This window comes from Sander lucioperca, chromosome 14 (assembly GCF_008315115.2).
Source record: "Sander lucioperca isolate FBNREF2018 chromosome 14, SLUC_FBN_1.2, whole genome shotgun sequence".
Classification (NCBI taxonomy): domain Eukaryota; kingdom Metazoa; phylum Chordata; class Actinopteri; order Perciformes; family Percidae; genus Sander; species Sander lucioperca.
Genome location: NC_050186.1, coordinates 18,583,470 through 18,601,967, shown reverse-complemented (window position 1 = coordinate 18,601,967; position 18,498 = coordinate 18,583,470). Strand labels below are relative to the sequence as shown.

Below are 18,498 nucleotides of genomic sequence, written 5' to 3'. Positions count from 1 at the left end.
GGAACAAGCTGGACGTGGTGACATATCAATATGTTACTGATATTGTAATATATCGGGGATTTATTAAGGATCATTTAGCACTGTTATAAAGCTTAAAGGATTAGTTCACCCAAATCCCAAAAAACATTATTCTCTTTTTATCCTGGGTATCTCTAGCCATTCAGTTAACTTTGGTTGTATCTGCTGAGGTTCTAACATGTATGTTACATATTTATTTTTCCCTTATATTTATTTATTTATGGCCTCGGTGAGGTGAACGTGTGTGGGTGTGGGTGTGGATTTTTTTTAGATGTTTTCATTTTGTAAAGCAATCCGAGAGTCATTCTAAAATGTATTGTCACAGAATCTGGGGATTTCTTTAGTGCATTTATGTTTTTTATGTATTCTAAAACATTGCATCAGTGGAGGACACACCCTAAAAAACAAGGCTTAAGCATAACGTTAAGTAGGCTTAAAGTAAGGTTATCTCATTCTTGAATGTGAAATAATCCACTCTGACTGTCCTACTCACCAGATGGCTAATGCATATGTATTAACCTACTTTAACGGCTGCATTTTTAAAACATTATACTGCTGTCATGGCCGTAAGACAGAGGTTATTTGAAATGAGTTGATGTGAGACTATTAGAGGATGGAAGGCAGCCCAGCAGCCTGCCCATATAGAAGCAAATGTCTTTTACGTTACTGTTCATGGAGGGAGGGGAGAGTAAGGGTGAGATAGAAGCCTGGAGACAAGGTAATGATACAAAGTGTGTACTGTGTTTGTGTGTGTACTATATATATATATATATATATATATATATATATATATATATATAATATATATATATATATATATATATAAATATATATATATATATATATATATATATATATATATATATATATATAAATAAATAAATAAATATATAAAAAAATAAATAAATAAATAAATATATATATAAATAAATAAAATATATATATATATATATATATATATATATATATATATATATATATATATATATATATATATATATATATATATATATATATATATATATATATATATATATAATATTTTTTTTTTTTTTACAATTCGGGAAAAGTAGAAACAACCCAATCAGGTGCTGATGTGAGGGGAAAAAAAAAAACTCACCACTGCACTGCAGGTCTGACAACAGCCTGAAGTTAATTTGATAATCACCAGTTGGACACATGCTATACCTTTTTTAAGTTTTGAGGAGCAACACTTGACACCACCGCTAACCAACACCCTGGGGGAAGCCCTCCATATATAATGGGGCTTTCTTCAAACTTTTATCCAATAATTTTCAGTCACCATGTTACATTTTTACCAGCCTGCCAGTGGTCTCTGGTGACTTCTGATGTAGAAACCAGCAAATGTTGCAATGGACAGAGAGGTGAGAAGAATAGAGTTCTTGCTGGAGGCACATCTAGCATTTCCAGTGGGGGGACAGTCATCATCAATTAAAGATGAATAACAGGCTACAGTATCTGCGTCTGAGACCTGTTGATGTTGTTGCTGTTTGTTATGTTTGACATTTATGTGTCCTGAATAACAGTCAAGGCTTTCTGAAAGTGAATGTTCCGATCGCAATAGAAGTGCTTTGTAAGCAGTGGTCCTGTGCCACTGCAGAAATAGTTTGGGGGGGCTTGCTTGTTCGCCCATGGTTTCACACAGAGGTCTTAAAACAATGAATGTTTTTAAGGCATTCATCTCTCTATGAAGCTGTTTTTAAAGCCTAATTTTCTGTAAAGCAATGTTGTGTGTGTGTGTGTGTGTGTGTGTGTGTGTGTGTTTTTCAGTGACTAGATGGTGTGTTTTGTTTACCTCTGCACGGTGGGGTGTTTGCTTTGCAGTGCAATATGGAAAGATAGGAGGGATAAAATGAATGCTGTTATGTCTCTGTAACACAGTCTGTGTGTTCATTTATTTCTTTAGTTCTGTGGAGACTTTGAACCCTAAGGTGAGTGCAGTATGTATGTAGGAGAAAAATGATCTTGGAGGAAAACAATACAAATATAAGAGATGTTAGAGATATGCATCAAATGATTTAGGGTGCACAGACTGGATATGGTTGTATATGCATGTTGACCCCCCAGTCTGCTCTGTGCACATAAGCACGGCTGCAGGTGCTTCTCCTTCTTTCAGCAATGAATATAAGAAAGAGGGGTGGGAAAAAAAGCGAAGCATGGAGAGGGAGAATAAAAGAGACGAGGAGAGGTGAATGTGGAAGAAGATGACCTAATTTAATCTAAAGTGGTATTCAAATTGAACCAGAGGGAAAACAAAGTCAGCACAAAACCTTCTGCAATTATGTAACTGCTCTGCTCTGCCCTCCCCTCTCCTCTCTCTCACTTATGAATAAGAGAGAGGGAGGGATGGAGGGAGCAAGGGAGGGTAAATAGTAGAAAAGGGAGGGCAGAAAGAATGAAAAAGGTGAAGGCAGGTGAGTGGAAAAATGGAGGGAATCGGAGAAAGGAAGGAGAAAGGGGATAAAGAGTTCTGGACTTCTAGTAAGGGTTGTATAGAGGAGAGTGGACACAACGGAGGAGGGTGTTGTAAAGGACAACCTGACAAGAGAAGAAAAACAAATGTTTGCTTCATGTCATGCACACTATGATCCTCTCTCTTTACCCTCCCTGTCTTACCATGTTTTTTCTCTGTCACACTGACATCCAACTATAAGGCCCTGGTAGGCTCTATTCGAGATAGTGGCCTGAATGAGTGTCTAGTTAAATAATGCAGTCTGCTGGCTGCCTGGCTGGCTGTACTAAGGAGAGTCTAAAGGAGAAGATGGAGGAAGTAGTGGCACAGTGCAAAGATATACTCTTCCATTATTTAACAGTCCTCTGAAAGGCTTGCAAGTAAGGCATTCCCATAATTCAAACCAGGGCTTTGTGTGTATGGGAATTTAAACACAGAGGCGTACAGTCATGTACATATATCTGATAAATGCTGGCATTCAAAGTTTTAAGCCCAATCATGCATGGCATACCGTATGCTGATGCAGGTTCACTTATATTATGCATGCACAAATTCAGCTTGTACAAACCTGTAGAAGTGCATGTAACACCCTAAGGGTGTCTGTGCGTGTTTGTGTGTGCAGAATGCCACTCATGCCACTTTATGACATTTGAAACGGTCTTATGCACTTAAAAAGGTTAAGGTTGGAGCTTTTCACTGTGACAAGAGAATATAGTTACATGCACGTCGGATCATATTTCATTATATTCCTTTTTAATGGAATTATTAGTTTTATTATGCTTTATTACACATTTTCAGAGCAAACATAACTGGGCATACCAAAGTAATGCCACAGAAAAGAATGGCACATTTCTTCACTTCAAATAGTCTAAAATCAACCAAAATATCCACGAAAAAAATTACATGCATACATGTACATTACAATGCTGCATTTGCTGAAAAAACGGTCCTGCGTGCATGGTTCCAATTACTTAAAAGATTTGTTGCTTATCACTTGAATTGTAAATTTAATATGTTTGGGGTCTTTGACTGTTGGTTGGACAAAACAAGCAATTTAATGACATTCCCTTCAGCTGTGGGTAACTTACTACTACTACTTTCTCATAGACTCACAATTAATAAAACAAAAAATCAAGCACATTTTAAAGATTAGAGACATGCGCTGTACCATGATAGCATTTAGGTGTTCGCCCCATTGTCATGCATCATGTAGGTAATTGCATGGTGGGCTTTAGAGAGCGGACAGTCCAGTCTCGTTACAGTATGTCACAGTATGAAAGTTTAATGACTCTGTTAAAATGAGAGCCCTGTTTGAAGTTAATGTGCTCTGCTGTTAGATCTGCGATTATGGTCAGTGTGTGTGTGTGTGTGTGTGTGTGAGAGAGTTTCATTGCAAGAGGGAAGATTTGCTTCTCTCTATTAAATCTGCTTTCAGTGACATTTTCAGTCTAGTTTTTTTAGAACCTTTTGAGATTTAAGGACAAACATGCGTGATATCTTTAATTTGGTATGGACTGTAATAAAGCAACGTTCTTTATTTGTTGTGCAAAGTGATCTAACACCTGTGTATTCATGCTCTAGCAATGCAGCCATCCATGTGTTTACACATACCCCACTTGAGTTAATTCAACTAGTTTTCATCTGTAATCTTTAAGATGCAGTCCATATGCGCTTTTCCTCCCAAAATGTGTAGCCATGGACTCTTTGAGCACTTGTATTATGCAAGCACATTTAAAGCTGGCTCACTGAGCACAACATATATGCATACTCACTGTAGATTTTCTTACGTCCTTAAATAGAGCGTGCACACCATGACATATGGATATCTGGTTGCATAAGAGCCAGAGGAAATCAAGATCATGCTTGTTACTTAATAAAAACACATTGGAAATTGTTACTTCTTTTAAAGGTTCAAGTGTTAAATAGGTGTTATTTGGGGACAAAACAGTAGTTGTGAAGCATCCTTTGTTTTATTTAACAAGTGCAACTCAAGCTCTATTGTTTTTCAAAAGCCCTCTTATTGGCCTTGTCGTATAGTGGAATGAAAACATTGTTGTCACTATGATGCTTTTGATTTTGCTTTTAAGGCAGCAAGGTTGCACTTGTTGACAAATCATTGCTATTCACAGTCTAGTAGATTGAGGGGGTGTAGAGGCACAAATAACATTGCCACCTAAGGAGGTTGAGTCGAGCAAGGCTGGGTGATTGTTAATCTCGCATCGCCCCTCTGCAGAATGCGCCTCTGCAAAATAGCCTCTGGAAGGAACTTGTTTTGGTGGAAAACATGTGTACGTTCAAAAGTTGTTTTAGTCGTGCAACAAAAACTCATATTGGACAGATGGTCTAGCTAGCTGTCTGGATTTACCCTGCAGAGATCTGAGAAAAGGTTAACCATAGTCCTCATAAATCGACCGGAGTTTAAAATGTCAACACAAAGAAAGCCCAAGGTCACGGATATCCGGCCGAAATTAGTGAAATCCGGCGGAATTTCCGTCGGCAACGAGGCAATCCCGGAAGTGGAACGTTGTGGATATAGACTAGGTGATCAGTGATCACCCAGCAACACGACCAAGACATGCATGCTCGTCACATGGGGATGGGGTGATATATTAGATATATCTGTATCTTAGTGTGTTGGATCTGAAACAAGCAGAATAAATCTACATCTTTCTACACTAACCAAGCAAACATAGCCCTCTTTCCTTCTCTGCCAGGGGATATTCTCTCTGCCTATATTCATTTACTTCTAAGGCAGCAAGGTTGCACTTTTTGACAAATCATTGCTATTCACAGTCTAGTCTTGTAGAAGGGAGAGATGAGCACGCATTCATCAGGACGAGATGGCAGATGTATTCCCTGTACAAAGCCTTGAAACTGAACATATACTGCCAGGATGTCTCTTAAAAGTTTTAGTTGAGTGCTGCAGGCAAGTTGTTTCATGCAAGAAGGATATGGTTCAGGAACCAGCTATCAGTGAATAAAGCCCCTTTGGAGCTCCATATTGCTGCCTCCATTAAAACTACTGATGTCGCACAAATTGTTCTTTTTAGAAGTAAATTATTGTGTCATGTTTAATGCTTTAAATGATAAAGAGGCAACAGTATGAATCAACTGTCAGTTCCTATTTTTCATACATATGATTTGGCCTATTACTGTCGCCGATATATTCATTGTGGCACCCAGCCCGGCAGACTCTATTGGCAGCAAGGCCATGACCCAAAAACAGAGAGCTGAGTCATTCCAATATGGTGGATACATGTGTCTATATTTAAATATTTCTTTTATCATCTTTTTTCCTCTCACTCTTGTCCATCTCTTTTTTTATTTTTATATCTGCTGCAAGAGTCTCTTTCACCAGCATGATTGCCTGGTTTTATTTTCAGCACTTTGCTTTTAGTGCTGTGACTGTTCCTGAAGTGGTCTGCGTTTGTCCCTTCACTTACCACTCTGTCCATCCTTTAAATAGGTTCTACTTGCATGGTCCACTTGTCCCTTTAAACGGCTCATCCCTTTGCTAAAGTGGCTTTCCTGAACCTGAGCCAACCGACACAGAAGAGAATAGGGTATTTTTGATTTCTGTCCTAAATTTAACCTGATACACTCTTTGATAAGTGCAATTGTTTCAGAATCAAATCTGACATTCATATATCACCACATCTCTTTCTTTTCTTTTTTGCTGTATGTTGCCTTGCTCTTCTGTGCAGAAGTTTGACTTCCAGTCTAGTTACCAGTAAAGCACTGTTCTCAGGCCTGTACCTTGCAGCCACTCTGTCGTAACAATAAGACCTGACAGCACTCTTAGCGCTCCCACTTTATCAATCCTGACAACCAATTACAACCTTTTACAAGACCCTACAAATGAAAATACGTTCCTTTGGCCTCTGGTCTCTCTATCTCTCTCTCTTTCTCTGTCTTTTGCTCTCTTTCGCTTTCGTTCTGTCTTCCGTTAAGTTCCCAATTTTTCTATAACTCTCATTCCTTTTTCCTGTGTCGTCTGGGAAATAAAAAAGAAGGAATATTTACTCCTTGGAAACCTATTGCAATACAAATGCCCCGCAGGTGTGTATTTATTCAGTAGCAGCAGGTATAACTTTAATAGCATCTTTTTCTTCCTTAGGTGCCTGACTCAACCTGTCGTTCTCATTTTCTTTTTCTTTCTACAGTCAGTCCTCACTCTTTGCCGGAATTTAGCTTTTTCCTCCTCTACTATTTTTGTTCTCAAACACACTCTTTGCTTTCGCAGTCTCTCTGACTCACTCAATGACTCTTTTCTTTCATTCCCTCGAGCGCACACAAACATGCATACACACACTCGCTTTATTCCCCCTGGAAGCGATTTGCCTTAACAGGTGGTCATTCAGATTCAAGACTGGCACTGCAAGAGAGGTAGAGAGAAGGGGAAACGGGGAGGAAAAGCTTAGAATTACAGGGAGAGGAGATGAGGAAAATAAGGTGGGAAAGTGATTAGAATGACAAATGTGCTGGGGACAGAGAGGGACATGAGAGCGACGTGGACATTATGTACCATGTTATGTACTGTATCTTGACTCGAGGGTTGAATTCATAAAAGTTGTCACTGTCATCAAGGTACTAGAATAACGACGAGAGTGATTTCTGAACAGCACCTTTGCGTTTGCTTCCATGGAGATTTTGCCTTGATAGGTAAAGTTTCTTTAGTTTTTTTTTTTTTTTTTGTAGAAATTCATTCTATACTGTCATTGCTGATGTTGAAACCTTGACTGCTTCGCTGCACTTCTCAGTTATTGCAGCCTGCCTTTTTTTCTGGTCTGCCCAAAAAGCCAGCCAAAGAAAATCTTCATTTTGTAAGTAAAAAAGAGGAATTATGACCATAAAATGCCTGTTTTCCCATCTGTACACTGGCTTCTACTGCAAGCAAGCATGGATTTCAGGATTTTACCATACCATATAAAGCTGTGAGAGGATTAGCACCTTTATCATCAACTCACAGAATAGACCTCCTTACACACAAAACTGAAAACCCAGCATTAGTCCCTGTATTACAGCCCACTGCGCTGGCTGGCTCAACAAGAGCTTACATGCATGTCAGATCATATTTCATTATATTCCTTTTTAATGGAATTATTAGTTTTATTATGGTTTATTACACATTTTCAGAGCAAACATAACTGGGCATACCAAAGTAATGACACAGAAAAGAATGGCACATTTCGTCACTTCAAATCAACCAAAATATCACGAAAAAAATGACATGCATACATGTACATTACAATGCTGCATTTGCTGAAAAAACGGTCCTGCATGCATGGTTCCAATTACTTAAAAGATTTGTTGCTTATCACTTGAATTGTAAATGTAATATGTTTGAGGTCTTTGACTGTTGGTTGGACAAAACAAGCAATTTAATGACATTCCCTTCAGCTGTGGGTAACTTACTACTACTACTTTCTCATAGACTCACAATTAATAAAACAAAAAATCAAGCACATTGTAAAGATAAGAGACATGCGCTGTACCATGATAGCATTTAGGTGTTCGCCCCATTGTCATGCATCATGTACTGTAGGTAATTGCATGGTGGGCTTTAGAGAGTGGACAGTCCAGTCTCGTTACAGTATGTCACAGTATGAAAGTTTAATGACTCTGTTAAAAGGAGAGCCCTGTTTGAAGTTAATGTGCTCTGCTGTTAGAACTGCGATTAGTGTGTGTGTGTGTGTGTGTGTGTGTGTGTGTGTGTGTGTGTGTGTATATCAGGGACAAAGAGTTCGCTGACACCATTTGTCTCAGAAGGTAGTGTGTGGGTGTGTTTTTGTTCCTGATTTGTGTGTGTGTCCGCTTATACACAGCATTTGTCTTTTATGTGCCTGTTTGTGTTTTTTATGTGACACTTCATATCCCCATCCATTTATTCTTTTTTATCGGTCCTACAGAAGCATTTCTGTATTGCTTCTGTTGAACTATATATTATCTTCCCTCCCACGTCTTTGAGCAGCAGGGTGGTGTAGCAAACAGGAAGATCATTTTTCATGTAAAGTGCTGAGATTCAGGCCCTCCAAGTCCCATGTTCCCACCCTGCTCCAGTGTCCTCGAGCAAGATTGTAAATCCCAACCAGCCTCAAGGGTGCTTCTGCTTCAATATTTCAGTTCAGTGGGAAAGTGAAGAACCAGTCTTTCTCCTTGGGGATCAACAAACTATCCCCTGCTAATACTCAAGGGTACATACCTGTCTACTTTTCATTTTACATTTGCTAAGTAGTGTTTAAAATTGTTCTCAATCTGTCTTGTTTAGCTCTTGGATACCTACCTACATTTCCCTCCACCATCTGTCTCTCAAGACAGTTGACTTATTTTGTAGCTACTAGATATACAGATATACATTTCTATAAATCACAGCTGATTTTTGAGGTCTTTTGGGACAGTGCAGGTCAATTCTCAAGGCATTAAGACCAGTCCTAGTCAAGTCTCTAGTCTGTTACAAGTCTCAAGCCAGGTCTCAGCTTATTTAGACAAGACCAAGTCAAGTCTCAAGGCATTAAGACAAGTCCTAGTCAGGACTCAATTCACATAGAAGAGTCCAAGTTAAGTCTCAATTCTGTCAAAACAAGTCTTATGTCAGTTATACAAGTCCTAGTCAAGTTATAAGTCATACAGACAAGTCCAACCTTAAGTCTTAAGTCTGCCAATGCCAGTCTCAAGTTACTGAGGGGGGTCAGGTCTCAATTAATTTAGACTAGTCCTAATCAGGTCTCGAGTCTGTCAAAGCAAGTCTCCCTTTATTAATTTGAGTCAAAGTCTGTCAAGACATATCCAAGTCAAATCTTAAATCTGTCAAGAAGTCTTAAGTCAAGGTTCAAGTTCTTGAGGGCAAATCCAGGCGAAGTCTGAAGTCATGCTGATGTGTCCAAGTCAAATCTCAAGTCTCTAGTCTGTGAAAGCAAGTCTCAAGATACAAGTCGTTCATGCCTCTATTACACATTTTCTTATTAAAGCTGTGATAATAGTGTTTTCTTCAGGCCTTTTGACGTCTCAGTTTCTCCTCCACTCTCCTGTTGTATAAGAAGGATAATGGCTGGACAATAGTTGTCCCAGTGGAGCATCAGTGGCTTGTGTTTATCCCTGTCTGGGTGCTCTCTCTTTGGAAAGGTTGAGCTTCCTGAGCCCCGTGGTCTACCTTGGTGTAGGCTGGCTGATGAGTTGCCCGCAGGTCGCTGTGAGTACAGCAAATGCCCGAGCTAATCCTGCCATGAAGCTATGGAACACTACCGAGGCAAATTATGAAATGAGGCTCTCTCACTGGGATATACATAATATACATTGTATATTTATCAGCTGTGTTTCAGCAGAGACAGATTTTTTTGTCTTTGACAGAATGTCGTACGCTATTTATACATACATTTTGTTTATCAGTTATGTAGAGCATGTTCTCTCTGCTCTTTTTTGTCTCTATTCAGATAGGTCAATACTTGACCTGAGTGCTGTAGGATACGTCTCTCCTACAGCTGTGTCTTCCCTCAGTGCTTTGTATCCGTCAACTTGTCTCATCCTTGTGTATCGTCAGGGCTGAACAAGTCATTTAATACATCGCACACACCAGAGAAAGTTTGCTAAAGTTATGAATTTCAAGACAGGCATCAAGAAAGCCTTTGCTCCATTACTGGGGCGGTTTCTGTGCCTTGTCGTATTAATTCATTCTTTTTCAGAATGTTTTTATAGTCTACTCCTTCAGACTTTCTGATAAAAGCTCTTTGATACTCTTCTCCAATGTCTTCTCATTTTTACATCAAAACACAAGCAACTAGATGGCCATGTTTTGTTTTTCTTACCTGAAGTAAGAAAGGCTCTCTTTACATAAGCTCCCCATGTAAAGTTAAATTAGACTAGGCTGCTGCTTTCCTCTTTATATGTAATCTGTCGTCTGGCTGGGACTGTGTTTTATCTATTAGTGATAAAAGTCAGCCTTGTCTTGTGTGTCCTACTGTATATAGGGGCTGAGGCCAAACAGACAAAAAACCCCAAATTAGCTCACAGATCCACATTGTCCCTGTAATGATAGGCAATTATTTATGAAACAACCTTTGAAATTGGTGTTTAGTAGCTAATTTGTCACAGCTCTTAGTCAGAGCCATGGGCAGAGAGTTTTTGTTTCTTTGTTACATGTTTCTTACTCTTACTCTTCTACTTAATTTTTTCCCTCTCTTTTAGTGACCCTTCGCCTGCTTTGGTTTTCTTTTCTTAACTTTTTTTTTTCTCTCTCTCCGTCTCTCTTTCTCTTATCTGTCTCTCTGTATTTCTCTCTCCCTCCTTCCCCCAAAGGCCCATTAGCCTGTCTAACTAGGCTGTGATTACAGGACTTATGTGTTCAGTGTGTGATCATAGTGCCAACTTTGTCCTCTGAGTAACTCTCTGACTGACTGCTCACTAAGGCACACTGATCCCTCTGTGTATTGCCCGGAGTGTTCATTTATTTGTACTTCATGTGCCTCTTTCTCTCTTCCTTTTTTTTTTTTCTGTCTCTCTTGCCGACTTGACTTTTTTGTCTTTCTCTCTTTCAAGTTGGCTCTCTTTCTTGCTTCTCTTCACCCTCTTCCGCTGATTATTTTCTCTCATCGTCTCTCTTCGGCTCCCACCTCAGCCTTTCTCAGTGTCTCTCCACCACCCTTGGCCTCTCCCACTCTAATCTTCTCCAAATGCCTCTGTGTTATCAGCTAACCACAGAACCATGCTTTGGGCACCCGGCAGTGTTAGCCCAAAAAAAATAAAGTTAAGTGTTTAGTAAAGGATCTATCATGGTCCAGTGAGACTTTCCTGCACGCTAGCCCACAACCCACCCCCTCCAAATCTATTCCCTCTCATTGGACTCTTAAGGGTGACACTAAAGAGCAAGTCTCCTTTTTTTATTATCTCAAATTGCATTTATGTAACCTTGTATTAATAATTCTTCCTCTGAGAGGATGGAGTCATGGCCTTGGGATGAAACAAAAATAAAAGAATAACACATCTGAGAAAGTATTCTCAGTTTGTTTTTTCTGCAAGTAATATGCAGGTTTGTTTGAAAAGTTCAGCCAATGTATTGACAGGTTTGTTTCGACACTTGCTTCTCCTTGCAACTGGAAAAAATCAAAGATCGTACTTCCCTTTTGGTACATGAGCACATCTCGTGTCAAAGTCCATGGCCTCCTTGTCAGAGCATGAGTCAGCAACATTACAGGTCTGAGCTGCCACATCTCAGCCCACAGCTTGAGTCAGTCTGCGAAGGTTTCTACTCTTTGCTCACCAGCAGGTCCATGTGCCTGGTTTTTACTGTAATGTCGATATGGCCAAATATTTGTCATGTAGCAATGTGTATCGGATTAAAGTCTTTTTTAAGAATGCAAGCAATGCTTAAGATGAGAAGAAATGGTTACTTGTCAAGCAGTCTACTGCCCACTCTAGACTGTGTCACACAGGTTATTTTTGAGAGCCCTTACAAGGCTCCTAAAATGGTTAAAAGTTGACGTAGAAAACTAAAGTTAAAGCGAAGTAACACACTGAAGTACAAGAGTGAAGGTAGCGCTTTTTTTTTAAGGATGAAAGACAACAGTCTTTGCACAGGGTGTTTTTCAAAGTGCTGAAAAAATGGTTTTGTTTAGTTGTCTAGTAGTTTAAGGCTGTAGGTGTTGGGAATACAGAAAAAGAGTGTGTGTGTGTGTGTGTGTGTGGGGAAGAGTGTCTTTTTAAGCAGACGAGCTTAAAGCATGGGTAACTTCAATATCAGCAAAATCCTTTAAAAATTAGGCGGTAATGCAGCTCACCATATGTCGCTACAGATGTTGATATTACATTATAGATTAAGATATAAATGCTCTGATGATGGCTTTTACCCATGCCGCGTACTACTGAGTTTGAAATGGCCAATCTCACTCCCGACTGCTCAAAGACATGACTTTGACTAGTGAACTGTGGCTCCTCGGTTGCTATGCCAACTTTGGTTTGAACAGGATGCTGAAGTACTTGGCGATGCCTCATACTGTAACTACGGATATTTTTCAGGGGTGGACATATTCAGATCTTGTACTTAAGTGAAGTAGTGAAGTAAGTACAACATAACTGCAACTGAAGACTAGTTTTATTAGTGATTAATCTGATGAATATTCTCTTGAATAATCACTTCATATTCTTTCTCTATGAAATGGAAAATTATGAAAAATTGTCATTAAAAATGTTCTTATCTGACCAACATTTTAAAACCTAAACATATTCAGTTTACAGTCATACTTAGAATATAGATAGAATATTTGGTGTTTTGGCCTAAAGATGACAAAAAAAAAGAATGATATGATAGTTGCAGATTAACAGTTTGGTTGACCATCCAATTAATTGTTTTTTGCTCTGTTTCTATTACAATCATGTTTTGGGGTTTTTGGCTGTTAGTTGGACAAAACAAGAGATTTTGGCTCTGGGAAATTGTGATGGGAATTTGAAAACAAATGTTCTGCCTGTGTAGACTAAACTACTAAATGAACAATCAACTAAATTAAATGAATTAATCATGAAACAAACATTTGTTGCAGCCTTGGATTACATTGTATACAATGTGAGTTAAAGTATAGATGAAACAATAAACAACATTTACTTAAATTATCAAAAGTAAAGATACTCTGTTTTCTGAAAACATAGTAAAGTATAAGTAACTCAAAATACTCAAGTAAAGTACCTCACATTTGTACTTAAAGTCAGTAATAGAGTAAATGTAGTTGTGTTCTACCACTGATATTGTGGTAAGATCACTTCTAGTAAGATCACTTCTAATAGAAACAATAAATACTTGCACATGAAAAATGTTTAGGTCAACTCAACTCCTGATGTCCTTTTAGGACTCTTCTCCTTGCTGTGTGTCTTTTATTTAAGCAACTAAAGTAGCTTACAGCACTTTTTCAGAGCTTCATGCCACTGTATTGTTTTTGTGTAGCTGTCCGTGGTGCTAAAAACACACTCAAAGCTTGCCCTTGCTCCCTGTCCATGGTGCTGAAAGGAAAACATGTACTGTAGAGCACAGACCCACCATTGAAAGCTGACTGAGGGAACTCTTTGTCTCTCGGCTTGTTTTTGAAAGCTCTGTGGTGTTTTGTTTGCGGCCTCTGGTATTTTTTTACTACTGAAGCCAGCAGATGATGGAAAGCTTTTTGTCCATCTTAAGTCCTCAGCAGATGGCATTAATGCACTTATCAAAGGATACGTTCACCTTCACCAGATTTTGACAGGCCTGCCTCGGTGTTAATGGCTTTCTTTCATTATTCCAAAAGTAACATGTCATGTTGCACTTACATTGTTAGACTTGTAAATTGAAGACCACTCTTTCTTTATTAGCGTTAGTCTTTAATGTGCTTTGTTGACATGCACTCATGGCACACTATTGACAAACTTATTTACACTGACAAGATAAAATAAATACAAACAGGCTCCATAATCCTTTCTAAATTGACCTATGTGCTTCTCGGTTTGTTTTTTCCTCTTTATTTCCTGCAGTGGTGCTGCTGAATTCTAAAGAGACTCAGGCAGAGCTGGGATGGACATCCTATCCCCCCAATGGAGTAAGTGTGCTTACTTGCATTTTCATTATCGTTTGTATGTTTGTTTATTTGTTTGTACATGTGCTTGTTCACTCACTCGGCTCCACAACACAGCTGCTTGCTTAACATCTGGAGCCAGACCACTCCTTTTCATCCTCCTGCTCTGTTCATGCTGTTTCTACTTTTCCTTCTTCTACTCATCATTCCCTTCCTTTCTCACGCGTTCTCTTCTCTCCCAGTCCAGAGCGCATCATTATCATTAATCAATGGTGCTTATGCAGGTTTGGATACCGCAGTGCCCAAACCTAGACACAGATATGCTGCCACAGATGAATGCCCCCCCTCCGTATCAATCGATTTGGCTTGTAAAAACCTTAGCACTAAGTTATGCAAGACAAAGGCTGGAGCCCTTTTTAAAGAATCTGCCACTGCCAAAGCAGTTTGTCGCCCACTTCCCACCTAGACGTTGGCCTTTCTTTCCTTCTATTATATAAACAGCAGTGTACACATACTGTTTAGTGTTGATTGTGTTGAGTCACTGGCAGCTTGAGGTGGCTGTTGGATCACATGCACAGCTAAATCTAATCTATTAATGTACTTGTTTGACTCAACTACCGTCCCCAATAGCACACAGAGAGAACACACTGCATCCACTTTGATTTAATCACCTTGGCAGTAATGCAGTTTATCACATTACTATCACATATCATCTATTTTTACTGTCTAGTTTGCTTTGTGTGTGTGTATGCATGTGTATGTGCGGCAAAGTGAGAGATCCACATTTTGTGCTCATTTTACTTTTAATTCTTGTCAAGTCCGACTCAATCTCAGTAATTCAAATGGTGACATGGAGTTGTTATCATCATCCAATGGGCCAATAACGTATCAGATAAAAGGGTTTTTCTCACAATTTTCTAATAAAAGTAAATAAAAAAAATACTAACTCTTTCATTATAGGACATACTAAGTGACTGTATGAAAGTTTTTTGAGTGGTGAGGGAGTTTGGCGAGCTAAACCTTATGTTTAATTTTATACAAAAGCAAGTCCCTCTCCATTATATGACTATAATCTTCATACAGCCATGTATTGTTAAAATTCTGACAGGATTATTGTTCTCTGCACATCGCCAAACACACCTTTATGACCAGTGGCACACACAAAAGCCATGTTTTTGATGTAAACTTTTAATAATAATAATTACAATAAATCTCACAAGTAAGGAATGACATAAACATAAAGCTGGGATGAGGAATACTCTTACAGAAAAGTCATACTACCTTCCCTTCAGCAAAAAGATAAACATATATAACCCTCCCCCTTCTGAAACCCAACCTCCTCATACTTTTTGTACAGTCCCTTAACTGGTGGTTTTATCTAGAAGGAAGGATACAGTTGCTTTGAATTCTACATTAGTAATTTCGGTAAATGTTAACAAAAATAACATTTTAAGATCTTCAATTCATCTTGCTGTATATTGTTTTCGAAGGTATCTCTTTGGAGTTAAGCAGCAGCATCTAGGCAACCATATTTAACACTCATTCCTCTCAAATGCCATTACATTTAGTAACTAAGGCAGTGGAGATGAAAAGAGACCGGCTGAAAAAGGCACTAAGGTCTGACCCATTCTTTCAGTAACACCGCTCAAGGCTGATGTAATGACTAAGGTAGTGCAGTTTGTCATTTTCTCTGTGATGTTCTTAAAGAATCTGAGTGTGAATGTTGTTTTCGACACCCACACACCCATTAATCAGATTATGTCGTTAGACTGTTAACCTGTACTAGCCGTATTCTTTCTTTCTCTGACTTTTGACTTTCCTTTTTAATTATCTGTGTTGTCTCCCGCCCACCTCACTTTACTTTTTTTCTGTCTTTTCACTCCCTCATATTATCACTTCACTCCTGTTTTTTCATCTGTTGTTTTAACTATACTTTTGCCGTCCTCCATTCCTGTTGTTCTCCTTTCCTCTCATCCTCTTCACTATACCTCCACCTCCACCTTTAATCCTCTTTGTTGTCCCTCTCTCCTCCCTTTTCCCCTCCCCACCTGCCTCCATCTCTCCAGTGGGAGGAGATAAGTGGTGTAGATGAGAAGTACAAGCCTATCCGGACGTACCAGGTGTGCAACGTGATGGAGCCCACGCAGCAGAACAATTGGCTGCAGACAGGCTGGGTGGCACGCCGAGGTGGCCAGCGCATTTTCGTGGAGCTCCAGTTCACGCTGCGCGACTGCAACAGCATCCCCGGTGTGGCGGGCACGTGCAAGGAGACCTTCAACCTCCTCTACGTCGAGTCGGACAGGGACCTCGGGGGTGTGACTCGAGAGGACCGCTACACCAAGATTGACACCATCGCTGCCGACGAGAGCTTCACGCAGGGTGACCTGGGTGAGAGAAAGATGAAACTGAACACGGAGGTGCGTGAGATCGGCCACCTCAACCGCAAGGGCTTCCACCTGGCTTTCCAGGACGTCGGCGCCTGCGTGGCCCTAGTGGCCGTGCGAGTGTACTACAAACGCTGCCTTGCAACTGTGCAGAACCTGGCAGTGTTCCCCGACACGGTGGCTGAGGCGGCCTTCGCCACGCTGGTAGAGGTGCGCGGCACCTGCGTCAACAACTCTGAGGTTGACACTGACAGCCCTCCCAGGATGCATTGCAGCGCCGAGGGGGAATGGCTGGTGCCCATTGGGAAGTGCAGCTGCAGCGCTGGCTACGAGGAGGGACACAGCAGCTGTGAAGGTAGGAAACAAATAAATAGACAGTGGGATGCATGGGTAGATGAAAGAGGCCAGAAAACAAAGAGGGAACAGAAGGAACGGGAAAGGGATTGTGTGAGGAAAGAGAACTAAACAAACAAGCAAATGAAAGAACAAGGCAAAGAAATGTTTGCAAAGCAGAAGTGAAGGTAGGATTAGAAGGGAGGGTATTTGATTTGACTACTTAAAGTACTGTTGATGCCTTCCAGTTCTTTGCCAGAATAACTGTGAACAATTTCTCTGATATGAGAAAGAAACAAAGAAAGAACACTGCAAAAATATCCGGCTTTTAAATTAACTGTTGGATATTTTTGAGCCCTTAAAGTTGCATTTTTCTTGAAACATTTACAAAAATCTGCCAGGACAATAAGATGTATCTACCTGTGTCCATTACAATTCAACTTGGTTTAAGCATGATGTAGAAATGAGGGGTCTGGTAAGCTCACTCTCTGGTAAGCTCACTCCACACAGCCAGATTTGTTTGATTTTCAAATAATAGACAAGAATGAATTAATAAGATTAAGACTTTTGCTGTGAAATAGAAGAGAGGGAGACAGGTGAGGAAAGGAGGGAGAGTGGAGGATGGCTGTGTGTTGGAGAGATTAGAAAAACAGAAGGAGGACGAGAGAGGGGAAAGGTTGATCCATGTGAAAAGAGAGCTGTGAAGATACGACAGATACTGTAAGAGTGAAGGAGAATAGTAGAAATAATTGCATGTGGGCAAGGAACGAGAGGAGAAATCAAGAAGAAAGCACTGTTAACAAGTGTTGAGACGAGAGGGATACAGAGTGGATATTGTTTTTCAAAGACAGACAATGGAAGTACAGAAAAGCCTTCCACACTCCATTTCAATCCATGTCTGCTTTTGTTTAACACTGACATGACATCAATGCTCAGGGCCTCGATTTGTCTGTGATGTTACCTTGGTTCATGCGTACGTCCAAAGAGTGTCAGCACACATGTCGACATGACACATGATACAGTCTGAACGCCTTGGTGTGTGTGTGTGTGTGTGTGTGTGTGTGTGTGTGTGTGAGTGAGAGAGTGTGAACAAAGTAACTAATGTACTCTTTCTTCAGATGGCTGTGTCCTATGGAGTTGTAGCCTGAATGGCCTGCACGCACACACACACACTCACACTCACGCACACGTCCTTCATGAAGCATTGTCGGTGGGTGGCGTGGGGTGTTGCACTCTGACGTAAACGCAGGGACAGTATTGGAATCTTTTTTTCACAACCCATTGCTCATACAGCAGCAGCAGTTTGATCGCCTGACTGTTGCTGTTAGCTTTCACACCCCATCTTGCATTGTTGTGCAATGAGATGTGGGTGTTGTAGTCACTGGACAGCAGGCTGTGTGCATCGTAATGGAGGGGTAATTTAGCAGAAGTGCTGAACTCTTTAGTTGCTGTTATGGTCGATGGTTGCAATTTATTGCTATTATTGGAAATGACCTCCTTCTGTTTTGTTAACTTCTCGCCACTGGTGTCTTTTTATGGGTGTGTTTAACTTACAGGTGTTTTTTTTTTTTTTTATTCAAGTTGAGACCTTGATAGTTTTTTATCTTGAGCTCATTGTGCCAGTAAATGTTAAAGACGACTAAACAACATAAATACAGACCGAAAGGAATTAACAGAATTTTTTGAACTATTGATGCTTTCGAGGTTAATTATAAGCGAGAAGACAGAAAATGAAAGACAAGCAGGGTAAGACACAGAGTGAAAT

The 18,498-nt window shown here is 39.9% G+C and overlaps 1 protein-coding gene across 3 annotated transcripts in view; it reads left to right on the top strand.

Annotated features, from left to right (window-relative positions):
• LOC116047229 (ephrin type-A receptor 7) overlaps positions 1-18,498 on the top strand; it is a 156,400-nt gene that overhangs the window by 27,961 nt on the left and 109,941 nt on the right. For all 3 annotated transcript variants that reach the window (XM_031295875.2, XM_035991463.1, XM_035991464.1), the window contains exons 2-3: positions 13,976-14,040; positions 16,083-16,755. In XM_031295875.2, coding sequence (XP_031151735.1) covers positions 13,976-14,040; positions 16,083-16,755 — 738 coding nt within the window. The remainder of the gene's footprint in view (positions 1-13,975; positions 14,041-16,082; positions 16,756-18,498) is intronic.